We start from the raw sequence: 20,424 nt of genomic DNA, 5'->3' as shown, positions 1-20,424 counted from the left end.
ACTGTCTTGCTCTGTCCTCTGGAGCCCCTGTGAGGGGCTGCCTTGTCGAAGGGATGCCATTAGCATCCAGGCAGCATGCAACAGGAGTGAAAGATTTCACCTGGACTTCTAGAAACTGGCTGCAGGGTGAGGCTGCCCCTAAAACCGGCCACTCAAATGCCAGAGACGGTCCATGGCTGGGAGATCTGACTAGAAGGACTGCAGACAGCAGTTAGGGCCATGTGAAAATGTCATGGTAAGCCAAAGATGAATCTGACATGTCTGGGTATGGCACGTGGAGACGCAAATGGATCGTTTTAGGTTACTCTTGGCGAACAGCTCTTCCATCCTTAAGACATTGTTTAGCTTTCAATTGCCTTTGTACTTTGGAAATTCTAGTTGAGCCTGAATTGTAAAAATCTTACCCAACAAAGAGATATCAAAGATTTAAGTGTTTGCTTGGGATTATCTGAAAGGAGGTTGTGCTTTACTTGTTCCTTATAAAACCACCCTGAAGTCTTTTTGTCCTGTATTAGAGACAAAGTTTTTAAAAGCAAGACAGTGTCATCAGTTTTTACATAAACTGTGCATATTACTACTTGACTCAGCAGCTCGACCAGGGCCCAGCCTCAGTTTCTTCTTTTAAGTCAGTCTGTCTTTCAGCAGACTACAGTTTCCACCCTTCCTGCGGTCCCTCGTTATCTTGTAAGCACCTGCTAGGGGGCACCACCTCTTTGATCCCCGGCTGCCTGGCGTATATTCTGACTCTACCACTTAGCAGTTTTACTGTGAGCAGGTACTTAAGAGTTCAGACTTCAGCTTCGTCCTCTGAAAAAAATTGGGAATAATAACGGTAATACTTGCAAGACGGTTGTAAAGATTAGACTAGATGGTACTTGCCAAATATAAAAAAGCACAGTACCTGGCGTATATGTGATCCCTTATGCTATTTAGAACAAGATCCAGTTACTGTCCTTGGGGAGTGTATGGCCCAGTCAGAGAAACAGACAAGTCCATAAAAGATCGGGTGTCAATGAGTAGTAGTGATTTATATATATTATATATATATATATATATATATATATAGTATACTATATATACAGTAGTGAGGTCAGGGTTTACAGAGCTCCTGTTATGTGCAGGCAGTTACGGAGATAAGATGCCTGGCTTCAGGAGGCCTACAGCTGCCAGGCAGTGTGACAGAGCTGTGCAGAGGGGGGGCGTGAGAACAGGATTCTCAAGAATGGGATGGGGACGGAAGTGTGGGCTCACACATCAGAGGCAGCCACCTGGAGGAGGTGAGGCTTGTGTTTTCAATATTGAGTTAGATGTGTTGAACAAAAGAAGCCAGATACCAAAGTGGATATTAAAGGATTCCGTTTTCATAAAGTTCAAGATTGGCAAAACTTGTCTATGTGATGGAAATCAGAATAGCAGTTACCTTTGCAGGAGGTTACTGATTGGAAAGGAACAAAAAAGGAACCTCCTGGCATGTCTGTGTCTTGATCTGTGGGCATGTGTACGTGGTTGTACCTAAGTAAACACAGATCTGTATACACTTAAGATTAGTGCAGTGTTTTATGTGTGTGTTCTTCAATAAAGCAATCAAATAGGGATGATGAGTGGGCCCAGCTCGGTAAAAATGGGGAAGGAAGGTCATACTTGAGAGTGAGAAGAACAACTAGGAAAGGTGTGGAATAGCATGTTGAGTTCCAGACTGTAAGAAGTCTGCTCTGTCTGGATGGAAGGATGGATACACGTCGCGGAGTGAAGATAGAGTGATGGTGAGAAGCATCTTTTAGGTGCAGGCCGTTGTGGGAGAAAAAAAAATTTTTTTTCTCCAAGTTTTTTTGTTTAAAGTACCAGGCGTAAAGGCATCCTTTTTTTTTTTTACTTTTTAAAAAATTTAAGTATAGTTGATTTTACAATGTAGTGCCAATCTCTGCTGTATAACAGAGTGACTCAGTTTTACACGTTTACATTCTTTTATTAATATTCTTTTCCATTATGGTTTATCCCAGGAGATTGGATATAGTTCCCTGTGCTATACAGTAGGACCTGTTGTTTGTCCATTCCAAATATAATAGTTTGCATCTACCAACCCCAAATTCCCAATCCATCTCTCCCTTTCCCCCCTCCCCCCGACAACCACAAGTCTGATCTCTATATCTGTGAGTCTGTTTGTTTTAGAGATAGGTTCATTTGTGCCATATTTTAGATTCCACATGTAAGTGATATCATATGGTATTTGTCTTTCTCTTTCTGACTTACTTCACTTAGTATGATAATCTCTGGGTCCATCCATGTTGCTGCAAATAGCATTATTTCATTCTTTTTTATGGCTGAGTAATATTCCATTGTATATATGTACCATATCCTCTTTATTCATCTGTCGATGGACATTTAGGTTGCTTTCGTGTCTTGGCTATTGTAAATGGTGCTGCAATGAATATTGGGGTGCATGTATCTTTTTGAATTTGAGCTTTGTCCGGGTATATGCTCAGGAGTGGGATTGCTGGATCATATGTTAGTTCTATTTTTAGTTTTCTGAGAAACCTCCATACTCTTTTCCATAGTGGCTGCACCAAGTTATATTCCCACCAACAGTGTAGGAGGGTTCCCTCTTCTCCACACCCTCTCCAGCATTTGTTATTTGTAGACTTTTTAATGATGGCCATTCTGACCGGTGTGAGGTGATACCTCATTGTAGTTTTGATTTGCATTTCTCTAATGATTAGTGATGTTGAGCGTCTTTTCTTTGTGCCTGTTGGCCATCTGTATGTCTTCTTTGGAGAAATGTCTATTTAGATCTTCTGCCCATTTTTTGATTGGGTTGTTTCTTTTTTGATATTGAGCTGCATGAGCTGCTTGTATATTTTGGAGATTAAGCCCTTGTCAGCTGCATCATTTGCAAATATTTTCTCCCATTCCATAGGTTGTCTTTTTTTTTTTCTGGTTTCCTTTGCTGTGCAAAAGCTTGTAAGTTTGATTAGGTCCCATTTCTTTTTTAAAATTTTTATTTTTTATTTCTATAAGGCATCCCTTCTTAAGAAGGTAGAGTGGCATAGTAGAAACTGACGTTTCGTTTGGGTCGCTTACCTCTGAACTTCTGTGCAGTCTTCTCATCCCTTAAACAGGCTTTTGGGAAGCTTACAGGAAATAATGGATGTCAAGTGCTGTATCTGCCATGTAAATGCTTCTTAAAAGATTTTCAAGTGTGTATGTGTGTGTGGTTTATTTAATCACAGTGCTAATACCTGACTTTCCAAATCAAAAACCTGGTTACTATATTATGGAGTAATGCTTGCTCATCTGAAACTTTTGATCCTTTAGTTAAATAATTATTCTGTTTCATGTAATTGTAGCTTAATATTGTTTAAAAGCTTTTGGTTGTTTTTTATCTTAAAAAATTTTTTTTTCCTGTAATCACTAAATTATTTTAAGCATTTGACAACAAAGAATTTTTATTTCACTAAGGCTCATACTTGGCAACATTTGTTGTATGAGGAACAGAACAACTTTAAATAATGTCAGGTTTCTCATTTATGTGGAAATGGGTTGTGAGTGTGGGGGAAGGAAAAGAGGGGAGGGAGTGGCGAGAGACTGATTTACTAGGATTTTTTAAAATGAAATTTACTTTTTTGAAATGTTAAACATCAGATTGTGAGTGTATGAAATATCTTTTTGTGATTATAATGTATTAGTGTAATCAGATATTTGTTAAATGTTAAACTGTTATATGAGAAATTCCACTTAATAACAAGCTAAATTCATTCAGAATCTTTTGACAATGACTCATTTGAGGCCTATTTGAGATTTCCCAGATGATCATTTTTATTTTAGTAATTGTTTTTCATTTTTAAATAACTCTTACCCTAGCTTTGAAGGCCAGCCACTTACCTCTCTAGAGCATGTCTGCCCTGTTTTCAGGGAATGCCTTTGCATTCTAGAACATACTTCATTCTGTGTCTAAGCACCACTGAATCTCTCAACGGATCTGCCCTCTGTGTTTAGGAGCGAGCGAGCCCGCTGGATAACTGCCCTGGGACACAGCAGCGGGAAGCAGCCTCCGGACCGAACCTGTAAGTACCTGGAGAGCCGTCTGCTCTGGAACGTGGAGGGCTCTGCCCCCTGCTGGTCGCTGGGTTATTAGTGGTTAACCTCCACAGTACCTGCTTTGTAAGTTTTCTCCAAGATTTCCTTCCTGCCGCCCCACCTCAGGTCTGGATGCTCCCTGCTTTGGAAGTCAAGGGGACTGAATCCAAAGTGCAGTTCTTTGCTGTGTAAACATGGCAGATCACTGCATAGCCTTTCTGAGCCTCTTAAATCATCTGCAAGTTAGGTGCATTATTATATACAACACGGCGTTATGATAGTGAGGATGAAGTTAAATTCACATTGAAAGCCCTGCTTATACTATAAAGCTCTTAAATTTCTAGCTGCTATGGGCAATAGTAGCATGTTTAAGCCTTCTCCATACTGACAGTGTGAATCTAAGCTGAAATGGATTTTTAACCTTAAGGTAAATTACTTTACCCTTCCTTTTGACTTTATTAATATTAAAAAATATATTTTATTTTTCTAGGGAACTCGGTACTGGTACAGTAAAGATTAGTGTCATATGCTGAGCATCTTGTTATGCTGCTCTGCATGATTCCAGCTGGAAGGTCAAATTCAAAGAATTAGGGCAGCAAAAGTGGATTCCTGGAGCACTCAAAAATCATAGCTTTAAGCTTAGAGTCAGAGCTGAAGAGACTGGTTTGAAAGTTCTCTGGAATCAAGTTTCATAGTAAAAAAAACGAGTAAAAACTCAGGCCAGCCAGTAGCAAGTCACTGAAGTAAAAACTGATTTGTTATGATCGAGAATTTGGGGAAAACTAAAATGTTTTCTAACCAACTTTTGCTTGGAGCTCCTTTTATTTCTAAACTCTGGCAGCTTTTATGTGCTGTTGGGTGGGCTGGGCGAGCACCCTGGATGAGAGCCAGGAGCACTGGATAGATTTTGGATTTTATCCTCATGGCCTTGGCACATACCTAATCTATCTTGACTCAGTTTCCCCAATGCCCAGTGACTGTTTTCTGCTCTATTGTGTGATGTATCTAATGACTTTTTATCAAGGCTATTTTTGAGGGGATTCATGTATCGTAAAAGGCCTCTCTCAATTCTGAGCTTCTAAAAATCCTAAAGCTCTTAGCCAAGTAAGAGAATTCCTGGGAAAGATTTTCTGCTTTTTAGGAGTCTACCTTGTTTCTATCTGTGCTGGCTCTGATTGCACAGAAAGACTAAGTGAATGCAGAATATTGATTTGTACCTGTTTTGTTTTTCCACTGCTACCGGAAGTTCATTATGTCCCCTTTTGCCCTTAGCACTGACCCAAGTGGAAATCATTAGATCATTTACTGCCAAGCAACCAGATGAACTCTCCCTGCAGGTGGCGGACGTGGTCCTCATTTATCAGTGTGTCAGCGATGGTGAGTGGGAGTGTTCTGATGGGGGCGCTGGTGGACCAGCGTTCAGGGTCTCATTTTGTCATCACTGCTTATATTCCCTATCCCTTTGGTTTCCTCATATGCGCCTGCCTCTCCTTTATCTACACTTTATTGCTTCTAAATGTTTTTTTAATAGGATCTGGTCACATGGTTGTTCACTTAGAAAATAAAAGTCAGTTGGGAGACAAGATGGCAGAGTAGAAGGACTCGTAAGCTCACCTCTTCTCACGAGCATACCAAAATCACAGCTAATTGCCGAACAACCGTTGATTAAAAAAAAAAGGACTGGAGCCTACCAAAAAAGATTTTCTGTATCCAAAGGCATGAAGAAGAAACCTAATGAGACAGTAGGAGAGGTGTGCTCGTGATATAATCAAATCCCATACCCCTCCCCCCGCCACCAAGTGGGCGACCCACAAACTGGAGAACAATCATATCACAGGAGTTTTCCCACAGAAGTGAGAGTTCTGAGCCCCATGTCAGGCTCCCCAGCCTGGGGGTCTGGCATATAGGAGGAGCAGCCCCCAGGGCATCTGCCTTTGAAAGCCAGTGGGGCTTGAGTGCAGGAGCTCCACAGGAATGGGGGAAACAGAAACTTTGCTCTTGGAGGGCTCACACAAGGTCTCGTGTGCACCAGGACCCAGGGCAAAAGCAGGTCTGGCCCAGGCTCCTATGAAGTCACTACCTGTGGGTCTTAGAGGGGCTCCTTGGAAGTGGGGGTTGGCTTTGGCTTACTGTGGGGACATAGACACTGGTGGCAGACAGACATACTGGGCTACATTCAACCACATGAACAATCCTGGTGGATGACATATTGGCTCATTAGTACCAAGACCTGGCTCCACCCAACAGCCTGTCGGTTCCAGTAGTGGGACACCTCAGGCCAAACGACCAACAGGGTAGGAACACAGCCCCACCCATCAGCAGACAGGCCGCCTAAAGACTTCCTGAACCCACAGGGACCTCGAGACCCACCCCATGACACGGCTCTGCCTCCAGAGGGCCAAGATCCAGCCCACTTCACCAGGGGCAGACACCAGAAGCAAGAAAGCTACGATCCAGCAGCCTGCAGAACCGAGTACACAAATGCAGATCAGAACCTACCCTGAGACCAGTTGGTCCCCGGCCCTTGGGTGATGAGAGGGGAGTGTACTGCTGAAACACACAGGACATCCCCTATAGAGGGCCACTTCTCCAGTGCTGAGAAACATAACTAACTTTGCTCATACATAAAAATACAAATAGAAATTTAAACAAAGTGAGATGGCAGAGGAATATGTTCCAGAATGAAGGAACAAGATAAAAGCCCAGAAAAACAACTTACCTGATGCAGAGATAGGCAATCTACCTAAGAAAGAATTCCAAGTGATGATCGTAGAGATGATCCAAGAATGTGGGAAAATAGATGCACAGAGCTAGAAGTTACAAGAAGTTTTTAACAAAGAGTTAGAAAAGATAAGAACAACCAAACAGAGTTGAAGAATACAGTAATTGAAATGAAAAGTGCACCTAGAAGGAATCAATAGCAGAATAAATGAGGCGGGAGAATTGATAAGTGAGCTGGAAGACAGAGTGGTAGAAATCACTGCCACAGAACAAAGAAAAAAGAATGAAAAGAAATGAAGACAGTACAAGAGACCTGGGACAACATCAAATGCACCAACATTTGCATTATAGGGGTCCCAGAAGAAGAGAGAAAGGTCCTGAGAAGATATTTTAAGAGATAATAGCTGAAAAATTCCCTAACACGAGACATGAAATAGTCACTCAAGTCCAGGAAGCACAGAGTCCCATACAGGATAAACCTAAGGAAGAAGACACTGAGAGAATCCCCATAAGGTTATCAGCTGATTTTTCAGCAGAAACTCTGCAAACCAGAAGAGTGTGGCATGGTATATTTAAAGTGATGGAAGGGAAAAACCCACAACCAAGAATACTCTACCCAGCAAGGTTCTCATTTAGATTTGATGGAGAAGTCAGAAGCTTTACAGACAGGCAAAAGCTAAGAGAATTGAGCACCACCAAACCAGCTTTACAACAAATGCTAAAGGAACTGCTCTAGGCAGTAAAGAAAAGGCTACAACTAGAAACAAGAAAATTACAAAATGGGAAAGCTTACCGGTAAAGGCAAACATACAGTAAAGGTAGGAAATCATCCACACAGAAATATGATATCTAAATCAGTAATCATGAGAGGAGAGTACAAATGCAGGATATTTGGAATGCATTTGAAATTAAGAGATCAGCAACTTAAAACAATCATGTATATATATGGACTGCTATATGAAAACCTCATGGTAACCAAAAATGTATAATAGATATACACACAAAAAAGAATCCAAACGACACTAAAGATAATCATCAAATCACAAGAGAACAAAAGAGAAAAGAAGGAAAAAGACCTACAAAAACAAATCCAAAACAATTAACAAAATAGCAATAAGGTAACATATTGTTACCTTAAACGTAAATGGATTAAACGCTCCAACCAAAAGACATAGGCTGGCTGAATGGATACAAAAACAAAACCCGTATACAGGCTGTCTACAAGAGACCCACTTCAGATCTAGAGACACGTACAGACTGAAAGTGAGGGGATGGAAAAGGGAATTCCATGCAAAAGGATTTCCAAATCAAAGAAAGCTGGAGTAGCAATACTCATATCAGACAAAATGGACTTTAAAATAAAGACTGTTAAAAAAGACAAAAAAAAGGACACTACATAATGATCAAGGGATCAATCCAAGAAGAAGATAGAACAATTGTAAATACATATGCACTCAGCATAGGATCACCTCAATATATAAGGCAAATGCTAACAGCTGTAAAGGGAGAAACTGACAGTAACACTATAATAGTGGGGGAACTTTAACACCTCACATCAATGGACTGATCATTCAGACAGAAAATCAATAAGGAAACAGGCCTTATATGACACTCTAGACATCGACTTAATTGATATTTATAGAGCATTCCATTTGAAAGCAGCAGAATACACATTCTTTCAAGTGCACATAGAACATTCTCCAAGGTAGATCACATGCTGGGCCACAAAGCAAGCTTTGGTAAATTTTAAAAAATTGAAATAATATCAAGACATCTTTTCTGACCACGACACTATGAGATTAGAAATCAACTACAAGAAAAAAACACTAACATGTGGAGGCTAAGCAATATGCTACTAAACAACCAATGGATCTCTGAAGAAATCAGAGGAAATCAAAAAATACCTAAAGACAAATGAAAATGAAAACATGATGATCCAACCCTATGGGATGCAGCAAAAGCAGTTCTAAGAGGAAAAGTTTATAGTGATACAAGCTTACCTCAGGAAACAAGAAAAATCTCAAATAACCTACCTAACCTCACACCTAAAGCAACTAGAGAAAGAACAAAACCCAAAATTAGTAGTAGGAAAGAAATCATAAATATCAAAGCAGAAATAGAGACTAAGAAAACAATAGAAAAGGTCAATGAAACTAAAAGCTGGTTCTTTGAAAAGATAAACAGAATTGATAAACCTTTAGCCAGACTCATCAAGAAAAAAAGGAAGGGCCCAAATCAATAAAATTAGAAATTAAAAAGAAGTTATAGGGGCTTCCCTGGTGGCGCAGTGGTTGATAGTCTGCCTGCCGATGCAGGGGACACAGGTTCGTGCCCTGGTCCAGGAAGATCCCATATGCTGTGGAGTGCCTGGGCCCGTGAGCCATGGCTGCTGAGCCTGCGTGTCCGGAGCCTGTGCTCCACAACGGGAGAGGCCACAACAGTGAGAGGCCCACATACCGCAAAAAAAAAAAAAGTTATAGCTGACACCATGGAAATACAAAGGCCCATAAGAGACTACTACAAGCAACTATATGCAAATAAATTGGATAACCTAGAAGAAATGGACAAATTCTTAGAAAGGTGCAATCTCCCAAGACTGAATGAGGAAGAAGTAGAAAACATGCACAGACCAATTACAAGTACTGAAATTGAATCTGTGTTTTAGAAACTCTGAATAAACGAAAGTCCAGGACCAGATGGCATCACAGGCGAATTCTACCAAACATCTAGTGAAGAGTTAACACATATCCTTCTGAAACTATTCCAAAAAACTGCAGAGGACGGAACACTTCCAAACTCACTCTATGAGGCCATGATCATCTTGATACAAACCCTCAGCTAACATCATACTCAATGGTGAAAAGCTGAAAGTATTTCTTCTAAGATCAGGAACAAGACGAGGATGTCCACTTTCACCACTTTAATTCAACATAGTTTTGGAAGTCCTAGCCACAGCAATCAGATGAAAAAAAAAGGAATCCAAATTGGAAAAGAAGAAGTAAAACTGTCACTGTTTGCAGATGACATGACACTGTAAATGACACTATAAATAGAAAATCCTAAAGATGCTACCAGAAAACTACTAGAGCTCATCAGTGAATTCAGTAAAGTCACAGGATACAAATTAATACACAGAAATCTGTTGCATTTCTATACACTAATAGCAAAAGATCAGAAAGAGAAATTAAGGAAAGAATCCCATTTACCACTGCATCAATAAGAATAAAATGCATAGGAATAAACCTACCTAAGGAGACAAAATACCTGTACTCTGAAAACTATAAGATGCTGATAAAAGAAATTGAAAATGACACCAACAGATGGAAAGGTATACTGTGTTCTTGGATTGGAAGAAACAATGTTGTCAAAATGACTCTGCGAGCCAAGGCAATCTACAGATTCAACACAATCTCTATCAAATTACCAATGACATTTTTCACAGAACTAGAACAAAAAATTTTACAATTTGTGTGGAAACACAAAATACCATGCATAGCCAAAGAAAAGAGAGCTGGAGAAATCAGGCTTCCTGACTTCAGACTATACTGTAAAGCTACAGTAATCAAAACAGTACAGTACTGGCACAAAAACAGCACATAGATCAATGTAACAGGTTAGAAAACACAGAAAGAAACCCATGCACCTATGACCACTTAATCTACAACAAAGGAAGCAAGAATACACAATGGAGAAAAGACAGTCTCTTCAATAAGTGGTGCTGGGAAAACTGGACAGCTACATGCAAAAGCATGAAAATAGAACATTCTCTAACACCACACACAAAAAGAAAGTCAAAATGGATTAAAGACCTAAATGTAAGACCAGATGATAAAAACTACTAGAGGAAAACATAGGCAGAACACTCTGACATAAATAGTAGCAATATCTTTTTGGATCTCTTTCTTAGAATAATGGAGGAACAAAAATAAACAAATGGGACCTAATTAAACTTAAAAGTTTTTGCACAGCAAAGGAAACCATAAACAAAATGAAAAGACAACCTATGGAATGGGGGAAGATATTCGCAAATGATGCAACTGACAAGGGATTAATCTCCGAAATATACAAACAGCTCTTACAGTTCAGTATCAAAAATACAAACAACCCAATCAAAAAATGGGCAGAAGATCTAAATAGACATTTCTCCAAAGAAGACATACAGATGGCTAAAAAGCACATGAAAAGATGCTCAACATCACTAATTATTAGAGAAATGCAAATCAAAACTACAATGAGGTCACCTCACTCCGATCAGAATGGCCATCATTAAAAAGCCTACAAGTAAATGCTAGAGAGGGTGTGGAGAAAACGCAACCTCCTACACTGTTGGTGGGAATATAAATTGGTGCAGCCACTATGGAGAACAATATGGAGGTTCCTTAAAAAACTAAAAATAGAGCTACCATACGATCTAGCAATTCCACTCCTGGGCATATATCTGGAGAAAACCATAATTCAAAAAGATACATGTGGGCTTCCCTGGTGGCAAAGAGTGGTTGAGAGTCTGCCTGCTGATGCAGGGGACACGGGTTCGTGCCGTGGTCCGGGAGGATCCCACATGCCACGGAGCGGCTGGGCCCGTGAGCCATGGCCGCTGAGCCTGCACGTCCGGAGCCTGTGCTCTGCAACAGGAGAGGCCACAACAGTGAGAGGCCCGTGTACCGCAAAAAAAAAAAAAAAAAAAAAAAAAGGATGTGGTACATGTATACAATGGAATACTATTCAGCCATAAAAAGGAATTAAATAATGCCATTTACAGCAACATGGCTATAGCTCAAGATTATCACACTAAGTGAAGTATAGCCAGACAGAGAAATATATGATTTCACTTACATGTGGAATCTAAAAAAAGATACAAATGAACTTGTATACAAAACAGAAACAGACCCAAAGACATAGAAAACAAACTTACGGTTACTACAGGGGAAGGGTTGGGGGCAGGAGGGATAAATTAGGAGTTTGGGATTAACATATACACACTACTATATATAAAATAGATAACCAACAAAGACCTACTATATAGCATAGGGAATTATACTCAATAATTGTAAAAACCTATAAGGGAAAAGAGTCTGAAAAAGATATATATATATATATATATATATATGTATAACTGAAACACTTTGCTATACATCTGAAACTAACAGAACACTGTAAATCAACTATACTTCAATAAAGTAAAAAAATAAAAGTCATGATCTTCCTACCCAAAACATCATCCCTTTCTGCAACTCAGCCCAAGCTCAATACTCTCCTAGACACCTCACTTCAGGGCCTCTGATCGTGTTCTGCCTCTCATCATGATATGCCATTGAGTCCCTCTTGAAACCTTTCCCCCGTTCCACCTCTCTCTCTCACCTTGCATCATCCGTGGTACCCAACCTGGGGCAGGATACTGCCTCTGAAATTTGCCCATATCGTCCTCCCTCGGAGCTGAACAGTCAAGATTCATCCAAATACTTGGTGCCCCATGAGGACTCTGCTCTTCTTTGCAGGCTGGTATGAAGGGGAAAGACTGCGAGATGGAGAAAGGGGCTGGTTTCCTATGGAATGTGCCAAGGAGATAACATGTCAAGCTACAATTGATAAGAATGTGGAGAGAATGGGACGTTTGCTGGGGCTGGAGACCAACGTGTAGCCTCTCTGATGGTATTTTGTCACTGGGAGATTTGCACTACATCATGGTGGGCTGGTTGGTTCAAGGCCGGTTTTGATGTTAATTTTAACACAGCCTATTTAATTAAAAGAAAGGAAACACTTGCCTTTAAGCTTGCCAGGTGGTTCTGTTCTCTCAGGAGAACAGCTACTGGATAGTTAATCCACGAAGCTCAGTTTGTGCACAGCAATCCTTTTGCAAACCTCTTTAGGTAAACAGAATAGCTGAGCAGTCCACTTCAGGGATGAGGCAGCCTCAGCTACTCCTAGTTGTATCATGTTCTGGCATAAAAAAATATATATGTATGTAAGATGCTGTATTCTGGTTTTCTCTATCCTCACTTAACCAAGAATGTATGCTATCCCTCTTTAAACATCTCCTTCATATGGTTCTTCCAGTATTAGCAAGGTTTTATATCTTTAAGGAATACCCAGTTTTGTAAATATTGCTCCTGCCTCTTATATTTTAGATCTGATGCTAATGCTTTCTTGATTTCAAAAGGAACTGGTAGAGTTCTGAAGGTGAGCTCAGTTTTTCTAAACCTCTTCCCAGGAAAGGGAAATTGACACTTGAATTTTTTCCACCTCTTTCCTCATTAGAAGGGAAGTAAGGAGCCTTACTTTAAAGATTTTTTTAAAAAATCCATCTCACCCAACTTCGGTCTTTGGTAAGTATATTCTAATAAAACTTAAGCTACTCTAACAATATAGAATTTAGATGGTTCATATATGTGAGAAAATCCTGAATATGGGACAGGGGTCGTACTTTTTAAAAATAGACCTATATGAGATGATAAACTGACGTGAGGCTGCTTTGCCTTCAATAATGTACGGTTTTTGACTGTTCCTACTCCCATTTCCAAAAGGAAATTGGCTGAAACACATTTTAACAATCTCAAGGAAGATAAAATTGGACCTTAAAAGGTATCAAGAAGGCAACATGGTGTACCTAGTTGCAACATAACATTTTGAGCTTAATGGGAACTCATTTTATTTGCACTAAAGGCTTTGCTTGCTGGATTTGAAGTCTCTCTTAACTGCGGGTGTCTGTAGAACTTTATTTCTTCCACTGATGCAAGGAGAGAGAAAAGTCATTGTAATAGTACGTTTCATAAAGAGGGAATTGGAGGGTTTGGAAGAGTGAGGGGAGGAGTGATTTTTTTACTGGCAGCTACGTTCCTTCTCTACTCCATTCTCTTTCATGAAGGGGTAAAACCTGGCAAAGGGTACATCATTCAAGGACTCAGATCCATGTGTGACATGTCCCCAGCCACTGACTGCCAACCAGTTACTCAATTGTGAGTAACTTTGCAGAAGCCCAGTGCGGGAGGTGAGTGTGCTCAGCCCACATGCTCTGTGTCCTGTCACTGCAGCAGTGAGCCTGCAGGGGGCATCTGCAGCTGCCTCGCCTGTGGATTGCTCTCCTTTATCAATGCACACATTTCTGAGTATAAAGACATGCCAGGCCCCGAGCTCCTTGAGTTCTGGGCCAGTCTGTCAATGGAGAATAGCAGTGGACCCAGCAAGCAAGGTCTTGGGTTTGGTAAAACAAGAAATCTATCTCCTCTTTGATGTCACAGAATTTCTGGAGGAGAAGCTAACAAATTGAAATCTAATCTAATGGAATGTTTTCATTTAGGAAGGAAGGTAAATGTGTTGCTTGCAAAGAGACCATTTCGTATTATTTTTGCTAACACCCTGTTGACACTAAAAAGCAACTATGTGAATCCTGTGAATTAATTTATCAGTAGAGATGGTGAACAGTTTTGGAATATGTGCATCTTATAAATCAGAGCCTATTTAGCAAGCAGGTTAATACTGTTATTAGATAAAGTGTTGTTTTATGGCAGGTATTAACTCATTCACAGTGTTTCAGTTCAACTGTGAACATGACACAGTATTGTTTTTCAAACTTAGTAGCTTCTCTGAATTGTACAATGACTTCATTCAGTGACCTGTGGAGAACAAAAATATTCATTTTTGTCCCAATGAATTGAGATTGCTTGTACACTTTTGGCAAAATATGTGAGCTTATAAAGATTTTGTATATACTTGTTCTTTCGTGCTGATGTGATTTAATTTACTATAGGATGTGTTCATTTAAGTACATAGTCTGCTGAATTTTGAGCCAAATCAGAGTTCTACTCAAAAGGTATCTGCAGCTAACATTGAAGGTGTCTGATCTTTCTTTTTTGGGTACATATGGGCCTTAGCTGCCCTAGAAGGCTGGGGCATTCTTAAGAACTGGGCTATCCTGTTTCTTCTTATAGTTTCCACAAAACTGCATGACTGAACAGCTTACCTCAAATAGTTCATAGCTTCCTAACTGCTGCTGACCCTTGGAGTATATACCTTATCATTCATTTTGGCCACTCAGTGTCTGAACCTTTGTGCTTGGGACATTTCACCACCTTGTGCATCTTGGTGGAAGACAAAGAATGACTCTGTGTTATTTTCTTTTCCTGAATAAAATTTCCACAAACTTAGTGGCTTAAGACATTCCTGTATGGTCTCACAGTTCTGTAGTCAGAAGTCTAGGACTGCTTGGCTGGGTTCTCTGCTTAGAGTCTCAAAAGGCTGAAATGAAAGTGTTGGCTTAACTGCTTTCCAGCTCATACCTGTTATTTGCAGAGTTCCATTCCTTGTGATTGTAGGACTGAGGCCCCTGTTTCCTTGCTGGCTGCTGGAGGGCGGGGAGATTGGAGGGTGCTCACAGCTTCCAGGAACTGGAATTCCTTGCCACGTGGCTCCTTCCATCTTCTAGGCAGCAGTGGCGTGTTCAGTCCTTCTCACACTTGGAATCTCTCTCATTACATCTTATGCTACCAGCTGGAGAAAACTCTGCTTTTAAAGAACTCATATAATTATATTAGACCCATAGAATAATTTCCCTTATGAACTCAAATTCAGCCGATTTGGGAGCTTAATTAGATCTGTAAAATTCCTTTGCCATGCAGTGTAACCTAATCGTAGCTGCAACACCAAGGAAGCAGAGATCATGGGATCATCTTAGAATTCTGTCTACAACACCCTCTATAAAACCTTAAAATGCTAGTTTTCCAGCATTCTTTGCAGCTAAAATACAGCTATGTGATAGGATACATAAATCAAAGGCATCTCTGTTGGATTTTCGCTCAAGGTAGTGACGAAAGAGGGAAGAGATGGGGAATATCATCTTTGGAAGTAGCAGGATGCATCCTCCTCTTTGGTCCCTCCTCCATCCCAAATTACTGCTGCATTTTCCTTGGACTCTGGAAAGCAGCAGAGAGGCAGCTGTTTGTTTGGTAGACTTGCAGTACTAAATAACACAGGTCAGAGTTAAATAACACAGGTCAGAGTTTAGTGCCTACCATAATCTCCATTGTGGGTTCGGTCTCCAAAGGGCTTACTCTGGAGTGAGGAACTAAACCTCAAGGGCCTCGAGCTTCACTCTTCAGGCATCTAGCATACCAAGTTCCTGACTGGAGGAAATAAAACCTTGCTCTGGGGAAAGCTATCATCATCTTAGTTCTCAATTATTTCCAAAAAAACAAATTCTCAAATGAAAGGATCAGCAAAAAAACAAAAAAAAACCTCTGAGAGACAGCATCTGGATACAGGAAAAACAAAAACAAAACAAAAAAACTGATACATTCACAGGGACTCTAGACAGTCAAATCATTAGTAAAATACAATTGCTTCGTTTATGGAGATAAAGCCAAACTTCAAAAAGCAATATAGAACAACCAACCAAAAGAAGTGAGAGGAAAAACAACTAGAAAATATGGAACTGGATTTAACATCAGATTTGATAGTTAAAAGATTCTGGTGAACTGAAAGAGAGGCTAGAAGAAACCTACAAGGAAGCATGAAGAGGAGAGAGATGGGAAGTGCAGGATTTAACTGGAGTCTCAGAGGAGAGAGAGGGGAAAGAGAGGGAGCTTTGGCAAGGAGACTAGGTCTTTCTAACCTTGCTCTGACCAGTCACAGGATGCAGGCTGTGGCCTTGGGTGAGGCGAGGACAATTCCTGCAGAGGACTGGTGAGTGAAGGCTGTCATCTGGTAGCACTTCCAGCAGCTAAGGGAATACCATCAGTCCTGATGGAGGATCTGGGCAGAATATCACAACATTCACTACCTGTAGCTATGTCAATATTAGATAAAACAACTCTGTAAGATAAAGGGTATGACTAGGGATAGAGCCTACATAATGATGAAAGTTTCATTTAACCAGGAAGATACAACAATTCTAAATATATATTCTTCCAACAATATGGTCTCAATAATAAGACAAAAATGAGCAGAAATATAAGAATTAAATCAAAAGTCACAGAATGAGACTTTAACACACCTCTCTCATTTGATAGGAAAAATAAAAAATCGATGAAGATGTAGAAGCTTTGGACAAGAATAACATAATAGGCTTATATAGGACACGCTGCAATTTCAGCATATACATTCTTTTCAAGCACACGTAGAATATTTACTTCTGACTACTTCCTGGGTCATAAAACAAGTTTCAACAAATTTTAAAGGATTGAAGTTATATAGAGTGAGGTCTCTGATTACAACATGATTAAGTTGGAACTCAATAACAAAAATTAAGAAATATCCATTTATATAGAAACTCTGACCTAAATTTAAGATGCAAAACTATAAAACTCCTAGAATACAGGAGAAAATCTAGGTAGTCTTGGGTTTGGAGACGACTTTTTAAATATAACACCAAAGACATGATCAGTGAAAGAAAAAACTGAGAAGCTGAATTTCATTAAAAGACAGGAGAATGAAAAGACAATGCACAGAGTTGGAGGAAATCTTACAAAATATACCTGATAAAGGATTGGCATCCAAAATATACAAAGAACTCTTAAAACTCAATAATTAGACAACAAAACACCCAATTAAAAATGGGCAAAAATCTGGAAAACTCACCAAAGATACACAGATGGAAAATAAGCATATGAGAATATGCTCAAGATGAAACATCATTAGGGAACTGAAGAATTAAAATGAGATACCACCACACACCTATTAGAATGATTATAAAATCCAAAACCCTGACAACACCAAATACTGGTGAGGACACAGAGCAAGAGGAATTTGCACTGACTGCTGTTGGGAATGCAAAAACCACTGGGAAGAGTTTGGCAGTTTCTTAGAAAACTAAACACTTACCATATGACGTAGCAATCACACTCCTTGATATTTACCTAAATGAGTTTAAAACTATGTCCACACAAAAGTCTACACACAAGTTTTTATATCAGGTTTATTCATCATGGCCAAAGTTGGAAGCAACCAAGATAATCTTCAATAGATGAATGGATAAACTGTGATACATCCAGACAATCGAATATTAACCAGCAATAAGCGAAATGAGCTATCCATGAAAAAACATGAAGGGGTCTTAAATGCGTATTAGTAAGAAAAAGTTGCCAATGTAAAAAGGCTATACGCTGTATGACTCCAACTACATAACATGGAAAAGGCAAAACTATGGAGACAGTAAAAAGAGTTCAAGGAGAGGAAAGGAGGAATAGGTGGAGCACAGAGGACTTTTTTCAGGGCAGTGAAAGTATTCTGCATGGTTAAGTTATGGTGCATACCTGTCATTATATCAATACATTGATCAAAATATACAACACAAAGAAGCTAATGTTAAGCTAACTAAACTAAGCTAATGTTAAGCTAACTAAAACTATGGATTTTAGTTAATAATGTATTAATATTGGGTCACCCCTTGAACAAGCGTACCAAGATGTTAACAATAGGGGAAACTAGGAGGGAGTAAAGGTGATACGGGAATTCTGTACCTTCTGCTCAGTTTTCCTGTAAACCTAAAACTGCTCTAAAAAAATACAGTCCAGTAATTAAGAAGTTCCTCTAACAAAGGAAGTGGCAGAAGTAAACTTGAAACATCAGGAACAAAGAAGGAACAACTGAACAGGTAAACATTTGGGTAAATATAATAGACTATCCTTAAGGTTTTAAAATGTTAGTTGGCTGAAAGCTGTATTACATTGTCTGATATGGTTGGTTCTCAACGTATGTAAAGGAATTATTTGGGACAACTAAATGGTGGTGTCTTTTTTAAAAAATAAATTTATTGTATTATTTTTGGCTGCACTGGGTCTTAACTGCTACACGGGGGCTTTCTCTAGTTGCGGTGAGTGGGCTTCTCACTGCAGTGCCTTCTCTTGTGGAGCACGGGCTCTAGGCGCGCAGGCTTCAATGGTGGTGTCTTACACATATTTTACTTGAAGTGGCAAAATGTTGCTACTTGTTCACTATGATAAGCTATACATGTATACTGTAATCCATAGAGCAAGCAAAAAATGCCCCAAACTTAAAGAGATATACTGATAAACAAGCACGCAGGCTTCAGTAGTTGTGCCATGTGGGCTCAGTAGTTGTGGTTCACAGGCTCTAGAGCACAGGCTCAGTAGCTGTGATGCACGGGCTTAGTTGCTCCACAGCATGTGGGATATTTGGACCAGGGCTCGAACCTGTGTCCCCTGCATTGGCGGGGGGATTCTTAACCACTGCACCACCAGGGAAACCCCAGAATAGTTTTTAAAAGTGACCTAACTATATGTTTGGAAACACATTTAAAATGTAATTATATAGGTAAGTGTAGAGTAAATGAATCGAAAAATAATATCAAGCAAATGCCAATCAAAAGAAAGCTGGAGGGGCTATACTAGAACAGATAAAGTGGACTTCAGAGCAAAGAAGATTGCCAGGAACAAAGAATACTACATCACAATAAAAGGGTCAATCTGTGAGGAAGACATAACAACCCTAAATGTGTATGTACCAAATAAGTAAAGCTTAAAAATACGCGAAGCAAAAACAGAACTGAAGGGAAAAAACAGACAAATCCATAATATAGTGGTTAAAGGTACAGAACAGAACACCATCAAGGAATGGGACCTAACATTTATTTAGCGAACACTCCACCCAACAACAGATTATACTTCCTTTCCATGTAGGTATGTAATATTCACCAAGACAGATCACATTCTGGGTCATAAACTGACAAATTTAAAGGAACAAATCATACAAAGTATGTTTTCCAACCAGCATAAAAGAATCAAACTAGAAATTAACAACAGAACCACCACAGGAAAATCTTCAAACAGTTGGAAATTAAACAGCACGCTCAATTTGTGGATCAAAGAAGTAAATATATAAAGAAATAAAAAACCACACTGACTGAATGCCATGAGAATACATCAAAACATGTAGTTGGCAGCTAAAGCAGTTCTTAGGAATTTATGGCACTAAAACACTTAAATACAGAGAAAATCAATGAAACAAAGAGCCTAGTTCTTTGAAAAGACGAACACAATTGATACACCTTTTAGCAAGACTGACCAAAAAAGAGACTGTCCATGTCAAGAATGAAAGAGCACATATTGTTACAGATTCCAGAGCTATAAAAGGGTTAAGAGGATATTCAAGCAACTCGACATAAATTTAACAACTTAGATAAAATGGGCCAATTCACTGAAAACCACAAACTACCAAAACTCTGAGCAGTCTTAAAGGTTGGCTCTGCAGTGCTTCCACATCAGCCGTCTTCCTTCGCTCCCATGCCTTGACCCACACCAGAAATGTTTTGTATTATGCCCTATTCATCATCTCATGGTGGATGTGCAACCTCCTGACATCATGGACCCCTAAAACTGGTGCTTTTCTCTTCTGGCACTTGGTAACGGTGGCTTAACTCTTGCCACTGTACTAGCCAATTGAAGAGTGGCACATTTTGCCATTTTAAAGGTCAATGAACTTAAAATTTTCTGCAGCTCTAAAATTCATAAAGAATAATCCTTTTTCTTTTTAATCAGATATATCCCTAAAGCCCCAATTACTTAACATATGAGGTGGGAAATCAAAACACACATATAAGTATATAAGACAACCAAGGAAAATGGCAAGTAAGCACATGAAATATGCTCATCAATGATTATTATATTCAATAGAAATAAA

General features: G+C 39.5%; 1 protein-coding gene and 1 long non-coding RNA gene across 5 annotated transcripts in view; one reads left to right on the top strand and one right to left on the bottom strand.

The window, feature by feature from the left end:
- Positions 1–14,507, top strand: part of ARHGEF26 (Rho guanine nucleotide exchange factor 26) — a 154,237-nt gene extending 139,730 nt beyond the window's left edge. For both annotated transcript variants that reach the window (XM_033414347.2, XM_004284500.3), the window contains 3 exons: positions 3,994–4,061; positions 5,347–5,451; positions 12,291–14,507. In XM_033414347.2, coding sequence (XP_033270238.1) covers positions 3,994–4,061; positions 5,347–5,451; positions 12,291–12,433 — 316 coding nt within the window. In that variant the 3' untranslated portion in view covers positions 12,434–14,507. The remainder of the gene's footprint in view (positions 1–3,993; positions 4,062–5,346; positions 5,452–12,290) is intronic.
- LOC117198345 (uncharacterized) lies at positions 669–16,970 on the bottom strand. Of its 3 annotated transcripts, none has more exons than XR_004479459.2 (4): positions 15,801–16,970; positions 15,069–15,701; positions 12,154–12,732; positions 669–807 (listed from the first exon to the last, which is right to left on the bottom strand). It is a non-coding gene; the product is annotated as an uncharacterized LOC117198345 (long non-coding RNA). The 3 variants fall into 3 exon arrangements; XR_004479458.2 differs by having other exon boundaries at positions 15,069–15,911; positions 16,400–16,970; XR_007477541.1 differs by having other exon boundaries at positions 15,069–16,968.
- Positions 16,971–20,424: the final 3,454 nt, after the last annotated feature.

The sequence above is a fragment of the Orcinus orca genome, chromosome 5, assembly GCF_937001465.1.
Source record: "Orcinus orca chromosome 5, mOrcOrc1.1, whole genome shotgun sequence".
Classification (NCBI taxonomy): domain Eukaryota; kingdom Metazoa; phylum Chordata; class Mammalia; order Artiodactyla; family Delphinidae; genus Orcinus; species Orcinus orca.
This window is presented reverse-complemented; position numbering and strand designations above follow the sequence as displayed.